The sequence below is a fragment of the Hippoglossus hippoglossus genome, chromosome 6, assembly GCF_009819705.1.
Source record: "Hippoglossus hippoglossus isolate fHipHip1 chromosome 6, fHipHip1.pri, whole genome shotgun sequence".
NCBI classification, from domain to species: Eukaryota; Metazoa; Chordata; class Actinopteri; order Pleuronectiformes; family Pleuronectidae; genus Hippoglossus; species Hippoglossus hippoglossus.
In genome coordinates, this window is record NC_047156.1 from 3,034,010 (window position 1) to 3,046,705 (window position 12,696).

Genomic DNA, 12,696 nt, shown 5'->3' on the forward strand with positions numbered 1-12,696 from the left:
TCGGATATTTGCTGACTCGTGTGTGTCTGTGATTTGGTGCAGTGAGATAAACCACCTTCCTGTGGACGTAACGCGCACACACACACACACACACACACACACACACACACACACCATCCATCCCTGCAGCAGCTGTGAACTAGATGTGGCAGCTTTACACAACAGCTCAGTTTTCACACTCCAGCGCTCTCATTACGTCGGCTCTGCCGGAGCAGGTGCTCTTGTTTTACTGTATCGCGTCGTTTCCAACCTTTGGTCTCAGGTTTTGTTTTGTGTGTGTGGGCTGCAGAGGTCACAGGTCACATGGTGGGACGTTGTTTACCGATGGGAGCGATGCTGAGAGGGAGGCAGCTCATTCAGATAACAATAAAATTACCATAAAACTGAATGTATTGAACATTTCTCAATTTGTTATTTATCCCTTGTGGATTTTCTTAATGACTCTATAATGATTCTTTTAAACTCTTTTTCTGGGAAGCTTCATAATTGTGTTTTCTGCTTCATTAGCATCATGTTGTTGTTGTTCTTGAATCTGTCCTCATGTTCTGTTGTTGTGTTTTATCTCTACGCCTCTGGGAGAACGTTTCTAAACACAGTGTTCCATCTGTGTAATGATTTAACAAAAACTAATTTCACTCAGTTTTGGCACTGAAGTTAAAAATCATTAGTTACAGATCCACTGGCTCCTCAGATTTTCACAGTAAAAGCTCGAGGTAACAGTCCTGCCTTTCACTGAACCTTGTTTTTCATTAACAGTGCATCAGAAAAAGAAAACTAGGCAAATTTAGTGGATATTTATAAATGTGGATATCAATTTTTTCAGATTTCTCCAAAAGGATTTGTTCCACAACCTTTTATTGTTGTTGAACTGTTGAATTTCTACTTGACATATTTGTGTATAAACTATAATCTATCTTACACTGGTTGTCAGAACTATGTTCAAAGACAAATGATCATTTAGGTCAGACCACTGCCAAAGGAAGTTCTCTTTTCATCTGCATCTGTTGTTCAGCAGGATCACACAAAAACGACTGGACGGATTAACATGAACCCTGAAGCATGTGGTATGTGGATGAGGGAAGAACTCAATACAACTTAGTGTGGCTGCAGATCAGGGACAGGATCCATGACATCGACATTTTTGACATTTTCATTGATTTCCTACAGTCCATGAATCTGTACAGTGACACGAACATAATAAAGAAATTCACCCGTCACAGTTTGAGTTCATCTAAATAAAAATCATTTATTTTTTTCATTAATATTATTATCATCATCATCATTCTATCTAGAGAGAGTCCACCATGCCACTTTCAGAACGGGAGTAGTGCTAAGACGTCTGTCTGTCTGTTGATGTACATGGTGGAGAGTGGGGGGGGGGAGAGAGAGAGAGAGACGGGGGACAGACAGACAGACGGATGGATGAGGGGGTTGAGAGAGGAGGGGCTTGTACAGGCTCACGCTCCGGGGTCATTCTCCATGCTGATGCAAACAAAGAGGGGACGATATAAAGGAGGGATGGAGGGACAACAGAGGGAGGAGAGGAGGCTGAGTTGTCTTTAAAAGTTTGTCCCTGTCGACCTACATGAGACTGAGCTGGGAGGACGAGGACCATTTGAGGGGACGACGGGGGAGCAGCTTCAGGCTCATTGGTCAGGCTGCTGGACAGGGAACCAGGACAAGCCAATCACAGACTGATACAGAGGAGGAGGGTGTTTGTGTGTGTGTGTGTGTGTGTGTGTGTGTGTGTGTGTGTGTGTGTGTGTGTGTGTATAGAGGTGTGATTGCACTGCTGTGTGTGTGAATCCGTTTGCACATATCTGTGAGTGTGTAACTGGTCAGAGTTACTTTGATCCATTGTCACTGTACACTTGTCAAAAGTTACTGTCACAACCGGGTACAAAGTTGAGGTAACAAACATCCTTCTTCTTCTTCCTCTGTGAAGAAAAGAGAGAAGACGAGGATGAGTGTGAGCAGGAGGAAATAAGAGAGGAGACGTTATCACAGGAATCATTCAACACTGAAACTCAGAGTCTTGGATGTGTTTGGTTTTTCTGCTACACTGAAACAAATCAGCTGTCAATCATGAGGTTCAATCGTTATTAAAACAACAAATAACGAATTAAAACCAAACTGATCAGACTGACTTTTTTGGGGATTTGGGATCTTTTCTGTAAAGTTACGTGGAGATGCTGGCACACGTGATGTGATGGATTTCTGTTTGGTTTTTCCTTGTTTGCATTTGTCAAGTTCTACACGTAGCAGCAGAAAAGTCTCAATCAAGATACTAAATCATCTCCACACAAAGCCGTGAGTCATGTCTCCAGCCGTTACCTGCGTTTCACCGCGCTGTGGTGTTGCCACTGGAAACCATGTTGTTGTCAGAGTTTGACAGAGACTGTTCCTTTACTACTGGATCTGCAGGAGGAGTGAGAAACATCTTACAAGCATTCATGACCCGACACCGTTGATTCATAACTAAATGAATGTGACTTGTGTCTGAGGAGTGAAAGAGACGAGCAGACACAGATTTCCTCTTGTAGGTCAGATCCAAACGACAAATATTAATGCTGGACTCACCCTGTGTTACTTGTGTGTGTGTGTTATGTAGTGTATTGTGTTGTGCTTACAGAAGTATGGGTGCTCCATGGCCTCTGTCGCCGTCAGCCTCTGTTGGTGGTCGTAGCGTAGCAGCTTGTCCAGCAGGTCCAGAGCTTCTGGACTCACCAAGTGCTGGTTCTCCGTCTGCACAAACTGCTCCCAGCGCTTCCTGCTCTGCCTGCAGGGACGCACAGAACACACCGACAGCTTCACACCAACACCATCACCACTGAAGCAGCATCGGCCGACAACAGCAAGAGGAGGAAAATACATTTCACATTTTACAGATACACGATGTGTTGTGGTGGGAAACACTGATCGTCTACAGGAGACTCCACAGGGTTCCTGAAGAGGCTGTGTGGCTCAAACTGGTGCCAAAAAACATCAGAGCTGAAATATTCTACACTCTTGTTCTTCATCGATCAGTGGAAGAGTGAATGATACAACCACATATATCATTATTGAATATTCGTCAGGTCCGCCCCCCCCCCCCCCCACGCAGCTCTACAGCAGCTCCTGTTCGTCAGAATGACCCACAGGCAGAAACAGAGCGAACTCACTGTCCCAGCAGGTCTTTGAAGCGCGGGTCCAGTTCAATGTGGTATTTACGCAGGTATCCGAACAGCTCGTCCGTCCCCAGCACCTTGGCAATTCGCACCAACTGGAAAACACAGCAGAGGTGGGGATCAAACTCTATTCTCCACTGTTTGAACCGATTCTTCTGATCAGGCTTCTAACATTTTAACCTTCAAACTGTCTGACATTGTCATGAACTCGTAAAGCTTTAGTTCTACTAGAGCTGAAACGACAGCGCCCTCTTCCTGTTGTTACTATAAGTCACAACACAGGACATTCGTTTAAAGGTCCGGGTCACAAATCCAGGTTGTCTCTATTACATGTTTAGGACGTCCTCTGCCTAACTAGGACACAGGATTCTACAAACAGCCATGTGTAAGTATTTCCTCATTTGTTTCTCAGCATGTTTGTGTGCCTTAAATCATCTTATCCGTCTCTTTTGATTTGAAAGAGCTGCCGTTGTCGGTGTGTAGGAGCCGCACGTGTGGTGACTGCAGTACCTGATCGTAGTTGTCTTGTCCGTGGAAGAAGGGCTCTTTCTGAAAGATCATACTGGCCAACATGCAGCCCAAGCTCCACATGTCTAGACTGTAATCATACATCTGAAACACAAAATCATCAAACAGCACTGCCGATGATGAGAACACACACACACGTGTCCAGATTATCCACATGAGACTACAGCGTATTCTCATGAACGTGTGACCGGGAAAAGTCTGTTTGTTCAAAAATGAAAAAAGTGTCAGCCTTAGTGTGTGTGTGTGTGTGTGTGCGTGGGAGAGTGTGTGTGTGTGTGTTACCTGGTAGTCCACCAGCAGTTCGGGGCCCTTGAAGTATCGTGAGGCCACTCGGACGTTGTACTCCTGGGACGGGTGGTAGAACTCTGCCAATCCCCAGTCTATTAGACGTAGCTGTGGAAACAGTTTGTTCTCCGTCAGCTTCACTTCACAGAAAGTTTTTAAAACTCAACATCATCAGCCGTGACTTCATGTCACCTTCAGTTGAACCGCCCGCTGCTTCCTGTGACAGTGGGTGTGTCTGCAGGGTTAATTTACACTTATGGTGGCCTCCTGCCCCCTGCTGGACAAATACGAGTTATATAGAAACTGTTTTTCTGCACTGCTCATTTCAGAAATGACTTATTTCTTAATATTAGATTCGAAAAAACATTTATCAATGCACGTTTCCTCTTAAAAAGAAGAATTTGACGAACTTTGCTGTCAGCTTTTTGGCAAGTGAAGCAGGGAACAATGAATTAATGCAGGGGGGCGGGGGGGCTGTCTGTCTGTCTGCCTGACAGCAGGATTACGCAAAAACTAAAGAATGGATTTTCCCAAAACTTGGTGGGAGGACAGAGGCAATATTGATTTCACGTTCGGATTGTGCAATGTTTTCACTTACAACCCTGCGCTTGCACTCTAATACACCCTGCTTGTGCTTAGATTTCTTGCGCTTCAGCTTCAGCTCTACTCCTTGCGCTCATGCTGCTTCAGTGCATGTACGAAACGTCTGCTCTCAGATTTCTCCTTTGCTCTTGGACAAGAAAAACACACTCTGTCCTGCAATGTTAACAAAAGTGACACAAAAGAATTCCTGGATCTGCATCAAAACTGAATGAATTCTCTCTTGGCCCGAGCGCCATCCTCCCACCAAGTTTTGTGAAAATCTGTTCGGGAGTTTTTGCGTAATCCTTTTGACAAACACACAAACAAACAGGGTTTTTTTTAGTGAGAGCGTTAGAAAATCCAAACATGAAATCAATGAGTCCTGCTCTCAAACTGAAAAACCACACTCTCGAATATATCGAGGGAAACAACTCAAGGTATTTTCCGCTGGCGACGAGGTTGTCAACATTTAATCATTTAGTCACACACATCCCAAATGGATGGTGATTCATAAAATGCATTAAAATTTTAAACTCGCTGTTGAGTTGATTGAATCAGAGACGCGTTGACTTTGTCCTGATAAACAACAATGTAATATAGAGAATTTGGTTTGTTGACATTATTGTTAAAATGTTCAGAGCAGTTACACTAAAAGCTTCTGGAACTGGGCGCAGACTGAATCCTGCTGTAGCAAGACTCACAGTTTATTTAAATGTAAACGACATCTGCTCTTATTTTAGGAACCTCACTGCCCGTGGACCCGGGGACTCCACCGGTAGAAAAGTCTTCTCAACAATAATCTGGCTCCGGTTCAAACACACAGAATAAGGAATAGGGGGAGTGATGAAAGGATGGAGAAAGCCAGAGAGAAACAGAAGCTGAAAAAGCAGAGTGGGATGTAATATTCAGAGTGTGTGGGTGTGCAAAGAGAGAAAATAGAAAGTAGGCTATATAGGGCACCGCCTACCTTTCTCAGCTGGTGATCAATCATCACATTGTGTGGTTTGACGTCACGGTGCATGATTCCCATACTGTGACAGTAGTCCAGAGCCTGACGAGACAAAGAGACAGGTTTGTGTTCACAGTCGTTTTACTTCCTGGGAAACACAATAATACAAAACAGGACATTGATTAATCGTAGTTAATGGAAACAAGTCTCACCTTCAGTAGTTCGTACATATAGAAACGGATATCGTAATCTGTCAACTTCTGGTACAGCTCCTGGAGGGAAACACAAATCTGAGTGAGAGTCTGAACGAAGCCTGTGAAAAGTCGCTGCTGCCCCCTGATAAAAACACTTCAGTATAACATGAGAAGTAAGAGCGGAGAGGACGATGTGGCAGACGCAGCAGAGGAAACCAGAGGAGACCACTGTACCTTGAAGTCTGTGTTATTGATGCATTCAAAGACGAGCGCCGGAGTTCTGGACTGTTCATCCCCCACAGAGAGACAGAAAAGGACGGAGAGTCAAAATCAAGACAGATTCATTATGATTCAGTCGCCTGATTAATCACAGAGTTGATTAACCCCACATTATGATCTGAAGAAGTACGAACAGGATCCAAACAGGAGGAAGAGCAAACATCGAGCTTGAAAGTCACATGAGCAGTTGTTGCTTTAGTCTAAAAACTCCGGCGACACTTGTTATTTTCTCTAAACGTTGTAGTTTCCAGTAAAACCTGGTCCCAAACAAAAGGACCCTGCAGGTTCCCACTGCTGCACTGAACGACGAGCTCCACGGCCTAAACATATTCTTCCTTCCTGGTTTGTTGAAGTTTTCCAGCTGATAAAAGTTGCAAAAGGAAAATAGAAATAAAAGACTCAAATGTAAAACTCCTTGATCTTCCCACAGATTTACTTCTTAAATTACACACCTCTGTAAATTCAGAAACTCCAACACCAATTCAAATATTTCTTTCTCCCACATGCACAGAAATTAATCATCAAATTCAATCCATGATCAAAAATCAGTGCCTCCTATAAGAGTGAATGATTTATAAATATCCACAGAAATCCATAATTGTTTAAAACTCATCAAAATGAGGCAGTTTCTTACTTTCGTTTCCATAAAGCAGCCGTTCGGTCACATGCTGCAAGAAGAGTCATTTTTTATGGGGATTGTTACAAGTGAATGAAAAATAAATAGATTCTAGAGTTTTCTACTGGATTTTTGACTTGATTTTCTCATAATAAACTCTAAAATGCTTTTCTGGAACAAAATAAAAATATTCTTCTGTTTTAATCTGATGCATTTATAGAGAAATATGTTTTTAATACCCAAACAAACATGGTGCACTTCAATATGAACCAGACAGTTTGGTGTCCATGTGAACACTGAAACTGGTTTTGCGTGATCTGATCCTTCCTCCTTGTCCATACTAGTCATTGAAACTATAAACAATGTGGGGAAAACTCCACAGTCCTGGTTCTGTGTAAAAAGTTGTTTTTGAATATGAAAGACATTAAGTTAAGAGCCTCACTGGGTTTATCTCATCATATCGGCTTTAGAGTTTTAAATACATTTTTTACACAGAACGAGAACAAGGTTTCTTATTCATTACCTCGACTGTGTTGACCAGCCGTAGCCTAAGTGTGTCTCACCACCATTTTATAATCTACCCAAAAAGATTTCACATGGCTCTTAACATAGAAAGATCTTTAACATCGTTTTTGTGCGTTTGCTTCCTTGTAGCGTGAATAGATTCACTGAGGACTCCTTAGGAAAACCATGAGAAATCCCACTTCATCTGTGACCAGCCAGAACTTCCATACAGCCTCTAATTCTGTGGGAAAAACCCTTCCCTCTTCACTTACTCTAAAAGAACATTAGACAGGTGTTGTTTACTGCCCGAGTAGTGATTAGTCATTAATGAGCCTACCACTGGGTCTTTGACTGTGTCCACCAGTCGGATGATGTTGGTCCCGCCTCGCAGGTTCTCCAGGATCTTGATCTCTCGCTTGATCTTCTTCTTCTTGACCGGCTGATTTAAAGAAGGGCAAGACAAACAAAGACAAGAGATTTAACAGAGACACACAAAAAAAAATATCACATTAACTGTAAAACCAACTGATTCGGCCTTTGTGTTCTTCAGTCTGTCAAAGTCACAATTATTGCAGCAGTGAGCCTTTTTCACTGATTTTAATCTCCAGTGTCAGAACTGAACAGGTGCAGCAGGAAGTTATTTTAACCACCTACAGCAATGTGTTTATTGTTCACTCTGCATAATTCATCAAGTAATATTAAAATAATTTATGATTATGTAAAACACAGTAGAAGGTGTAACAGTCAACTCAGCTTATACAACGACTCACTGCTACCTGATGATGTTATTTGGTTTAAAGTGATGACGTCAGCAACTTGTGTAACAACATTTACGCCGACTTTCAGAGTTGTCCCGACTTGATGTGTCGCTCACGTAACTTTTTCCCAGTCGGGATCTAATTCCTCTGATTATTCCGACACCACATGAATGAACAATAAGAGACAATCCCACTCCTGAGACCAATCTGACTTCAACTGTGGTTACTACAATCGATCTTATTAACATACAACAGAAATAAATCAATTCAAATATTTCAAAAGATGATTTCAAAATTATAACAAATTTTGAAATACAAACATTTATGTGGAAATATAGGGATTGTATAGGAAGTGTAGATTTGCAGTTTTTTATTTATGTAAATGAAACTGATTAATCACCGAAATGTTCTCATTATGTATCTGTGAGTCATATTTGCTTATTCTTATATAGCAAAATAATTTGTCATTTCATAATAAACATTATAACACATGTAAATTAAAACACTATATTATTCTACTCTAAGTTTGGAGCAAGATGTGTAAATTGCAAATATCACTTTACACCCATTTCCAACTGCCTGTGTATGTGATCACTGTTCACTTCAGGCTGGTTTAATTATCTCAAGATGGAGAGTTCATATATATATCGTTTTATATTCTATATAGTTTGGTAAACGGGTATTTAAAATCAAACTAGCCCAACTGCCCCCACTACTAAGAGATCATCAGGGGAACACAGCCTCTTATTTTGTAAATATTATGCGACTGTTGATGATCCAATCAGGTTTGAGTGATCACGCTCGTTTGTTTAATCAGCTCAGGACAAATTGATGTAGAGCGTGAATCAAGAATCAAACCAAAGCGTGGATCAGATCAGTCAATGCATCAGTTTCCCTCTGTCAGGAAAAGCAGCATTTTATTCAGGGGGGGGGGGGGGGGGGGGGGGGCTCCACCTGCTCACCTTTAGGATTTTGACCACCACCTTCTCATTGTTGGTGATGTTGATCGCCTCGAACACTTCGCTGTACTTCCCTCTGCCCAGCTTACGAACCAGCTGGTAGTCCTCCTGGTTGCTATGGGGACAGACGGAGACACACAGCAGAGCAGATGTGAGGGAGCGAGAGAGCGAGAGAGAGAGAGAGACATGTATTTCCAGCGTCAGAGCTGTCGATAAGTGAGTGTTCCTGTTAGTGGGATGAAGCTCTGCCCCCGGGGGACTGAAGTGATTCTGCCTCTGGTTGCAGGGGAGGGAGGGGGGGGGGGGAGGTTAGTCAGGGTGAAGGGATGGATGTGAAGTGTCAGACAGCAGGGGAGTGGGCTGGGAGACTGTACTACCGTAGTGTCATCACACCCTTGCAGATATATGTGTAATAATAGAGCCCATCTGCCACACACACACACACACACACACACACACACACACACACACACACACACACACACACACACACACACACACACACACACACACACACACACACACACACACACTCTCCTCCTCCATAAAGACACAAATGCACAAACACTCCACATGGAAGCTCATGCATGTAATTACAGCAGCATGCAGCAAACACAGAAAATGTCCTCACTTCCAGTTGGGGACGTGGGCCTCGTAGTCCCAGTACTCCCGGCTCTTCAGGGTGTTGACGTCTGCGTACACACGGGACTTGCTACCGGCCACCGGACCCGGCATGGCGAGACCCGTGGCTCGGGCGCTGCGGTGGGGCTCGCGGACAAGATGAAGCGGGGGGGTGGGTGGGTGTTGAAGGGAGTAGATCCGTAGTGTGGGGGTGTGAAGTGGGACAGACCAACCAGCGAGCTTCCCTCTGCAGCGACACCCAGCAGGAGAAAAAAAGAGAAAGAGGAGGAGGAGGATGGAGGAGGGAAGCAGATGTGACCACCGGGGTTCGCCGCAGTCAGTGCCCGCCGAGCAGCGCTCCCTGGTCGGATTGTCAGAAGCAGCAGAGCCGGGGTGGTGGTGGTGCAGCTGCACGGGGGCGGGGAGGCATCGGGGTGTTGAGGTAGAGAGGAGACGGACCCCGGGAGAAGGCAACAGAGGAGGAGGAGGAGGAGGAGAAAGAGGAGGGAAGCGGGATGGTGATGAGAAAATCTCGGGTCGAGACTCGGGGGGCTTCTCTCCTCACGGGCCCCAAATCTGGGCAGAAAAAAGAGGGTGGGCTTCCTGCGCTGGGCGGCGGACGGTCGGGGATGTGTGTGTGTGTGTGTGTGTGTGTGTGTGTGAGGGGGGTGGGGGGGGGGAGTGTCCTCGGTGGTCCAGCTATCAATCAGCTGCTGATGCGGGGGTTCAGCGGCGGGGGCTCGGCCGGAGGGGGAGCGGCGGAGGGCGGCGGAGCGGCGGAGGAGACAGATCGATGTTGTTAGCTAACGTTAGCCGGCGATGCTACCGGAGCGCGGAGATGTCGCACCGACGGGGGAGCGCTCGGCGCCGTGAGCCACCATCGGCGGAGCCCGCGTCATGTGCCGCCGGCCGCGCGGGGAAGCGGCGGAGGGCCTCGGGGGGTGGGTGGGGGGCCGGTGCCAGACGCCGACGGAGGGGCCCGGAGTGCGGGGGGGGATGTGGTGCAGCGGCTCCCCGGTGAAGAGCGCAGGGAAGCGGATTGCGACTGAACAGCAGCGAGAGAGCCGCCCGGAAGGGAATGGAGCTCGCTGCCGGGACGAAGATGTGCAGCTCGGCCGCCGGGCCACAGCGCCCCCTGGTGACCGGAGGTAGCACAGGAGCAAAATGTTGTCCTCGCTCGATAAAACCTGAGATTTTATCAATTGGCTTTAAATATTACTAGTAATATTATGAATAAATGTTTTTATTTATTACTGTATATGTGTTCTTGTGTATTTATAGCCCTACCTCTGTATGTTTGTTTATATGTGTAATTATATATATATATATGTTTTTGTGCACGTGTTTCATTATTTACACTTCTTCACGTTTAACCTGGACATTAGAAAGCAATTTTTTAAAATTAGTTAGAGAATTTTTCTCTTAATAAAATGATTATTATTGAATGATATTTTAGTAAGGTCAGTAACCATAAACGTTACTATAAATAACAATAAATAAATAAAAAGAAAACACAAATACAACCACATATAAAGAACATGAATTTCAAAAATAAACTAAATATTTTTTAAATATATACAATCTTTTCTGCATCGTTTACTCTGTAAAATAAAAGTTTCAGAGGCAATTGTTAGAATTGCCTGTTTTCCACTATGCACATTCAGCGGCAGATATTGGGACCGGAAGATGAGTCCGCTAGTACATATATATTTTAATACTTTCTTTATTGGATTTAATTAATTTATTTTTTATGATGTGTGTGTCTGCCCTTTTGTATTTGTATGGCTGCAGCATGGGTGAAGAGCCCAAGACAACTTTCCCAGTCTGTGGGACAATAAAGTGAAACTTAATCTTCATTGTAGATAACACCTGCAGTGAAGTCCAGTCCTGCTATTAAACCTTACCTCAATTTCTAATAAAATAATGGATGCTCGACACTTTGTTGCTATTTGATTATAATTTAATGACAAAATGTTTAGTGGCTCCACCCACAACCCTGAAAAGGGCGAGCAACGTAGATGATGGACGGACACAATATTTGTCATAAAACATTAAACAGTTGATCACAGGCACTTTGTGTTTGTATAACTGCAACTGTTTGTTCCTAAATCTTTATTAAGTCCCAGTGAATAGGAGGATTACACTGTATTGTGTCAAATCACAAGAGGACAAGTCAATGAGAGAAATAATACATCAAAGCTTACAGAGCTGAATCTGTGCTGCAAAAAAAACTAAGTGACGTGAGTTTATAAATGGAAAAAGTTTTATTTGTTAGTGCTGTGTGTAATTGAATGCTACATACATACAGATATTCTTAGAATGAATGTACACGTACTGTACGGCGCCACAAAGTTTTCTTTTTAAATTTTTTTACCAACATCATTCACATAAAACTACAGAACAATTTGAAAAAGCTATAGGAGGGAACAGTGGGAGGGGGGGGGGGTCGGCACCAGTTCCCAGGGACAGAACAGAGGAACTAACACAGCAAGCATGCAGAGAAAGAGAGAGAGAGAGAGAGACCAGGGTCTGATGGGTTCATTAACTGAAGAGGAGGGAGGATGGCTGGTGCACAAACTGACCTTTTCCTTTAAAACCAGCTGTTGAAATGCAGACAGGTTCATTCATTTCATTTGTGCTTATAGCAGAGATGATCCTCTACTCGACCGCCTGATGGATATGGGATGGATTTCTTTTATAACCAAGAATTGATCGATTTGTGACCCTCAGTAATATTAACTACTTTACTAGCAATTCAGGGCTGGAAATTATTCTTTGGCTTTGGACGTAAAACTGTGTTATTAACATGATGCATGAAAACAGTGATTCAGGTCCTAGTCCTGCATCTACTTCTTCTTTCACACATCCGGTGATGTGTCAGCACCAATTAACAAGTCAAAGTCCTTGAGCACTTTGTATTCATGACAAATCCGAGCAGAGTGTGTGTTGTGGTGTTGTACGCCACCACAGAAACCTTTGTGTAGAGACTGCTTGTTTGTGTGCACTTTGTTCAGCGATCAGACTTCAGATTAAAAACTACATGTTGTTCAAGTTTGAACACGACTCTGTTCTGAATAAATACAGCCATCTTTATCCCAAAGCTACACCCAAGGCCCTGGTCTCTCTGTCCAAGAATATAGATATTCATATCAATTCAAAGAATATTAATAACAAAAATAAAAATATACAAACAAATGTGAAACCATTAAAAACATACAGTACTTTTTTTTTTTTTTTTTTTAACTTTAAGTCAA

The 12,696-nt window shown here is 43.6% G+C and overlaps 1 protein-coding gene across 2 annotated transcripts; it reads right to left on the reverse strand.

The window, feature by feature from the left end:
* Positions 1 to 1,226: 1,226 nt before the first annotated feature.
* csnk2a2b (casein kinase 2, alpha prime polypeptide b) lies at positions 1,227 to 10,077 on the reverse strand. 2 transcript variants are annotated; one of them, XM_034588522.1, is made up of 12 exons: positions 9,453 to 10,077; positions 8,825 to 8,936; positions 7,442 to 7,543; positions 5,940 to 5,990; positions 5,724 to 5,783; positions 5,530 to 5,613; positions 3,978 to 4,088; positions 3,678 to 3,779; positions 3,162 to 3,262; positions 2,631 to 2,779; positions 2,335 to 2,418; positions 1,227 to 1,937 (listed from the first exon to the last, which is right to left on the reverse strand). In XM_034588522.1, the coding sequence occupies exons 1-11, from the start codon at positions 9,554 to 9,556 to the stop codon at positions 2,342 to 2,344; spliced, it is 1,053 nt and encodes a 350-aa protein (XP_034444413.1). In that variant the 5' UTR covers positions 9,557 to 10,077; the 3' UTR covers positions 1,227 to 1,937; positions 2,335 to 2,341. The 2 variants fall into 2 exon arrangements, with proteins under 2 accessions (XP_034444413.1, XP_034444414.1); XM_034588523.1 differs by lacking the exon at positions 5,940 to 5,990.
* Positions 10,078 to 12,696: the final 2,619 nt, after the last annotated feature.

Excerpts from the sequence above, each read along its gene's own strand:
- csnk2a2b (XM_034588522.1), bottom strand. The coding sequence starts at position 9,556 with ATGCCGGGTCCGGTGGCCGGTAGCAAGTCCCGTGTGTACGCAGACGTC. Across the intron at positions 8,937-9,452 it reads GCCCACGTCCCCAACTGGAA|CAACCAGGAGGACTACCAGC; the intron begins GTGAGGACATTT and ends CTGTCCCCATAG. Across the intron at positions 5,991-7,441 it reads ACACAGTCAAAGACCCAGTG|TCCAGAACTCCGGCGCTCGT; the intron begins GTAGGCTCATTA and ends GGGGATGAACAG.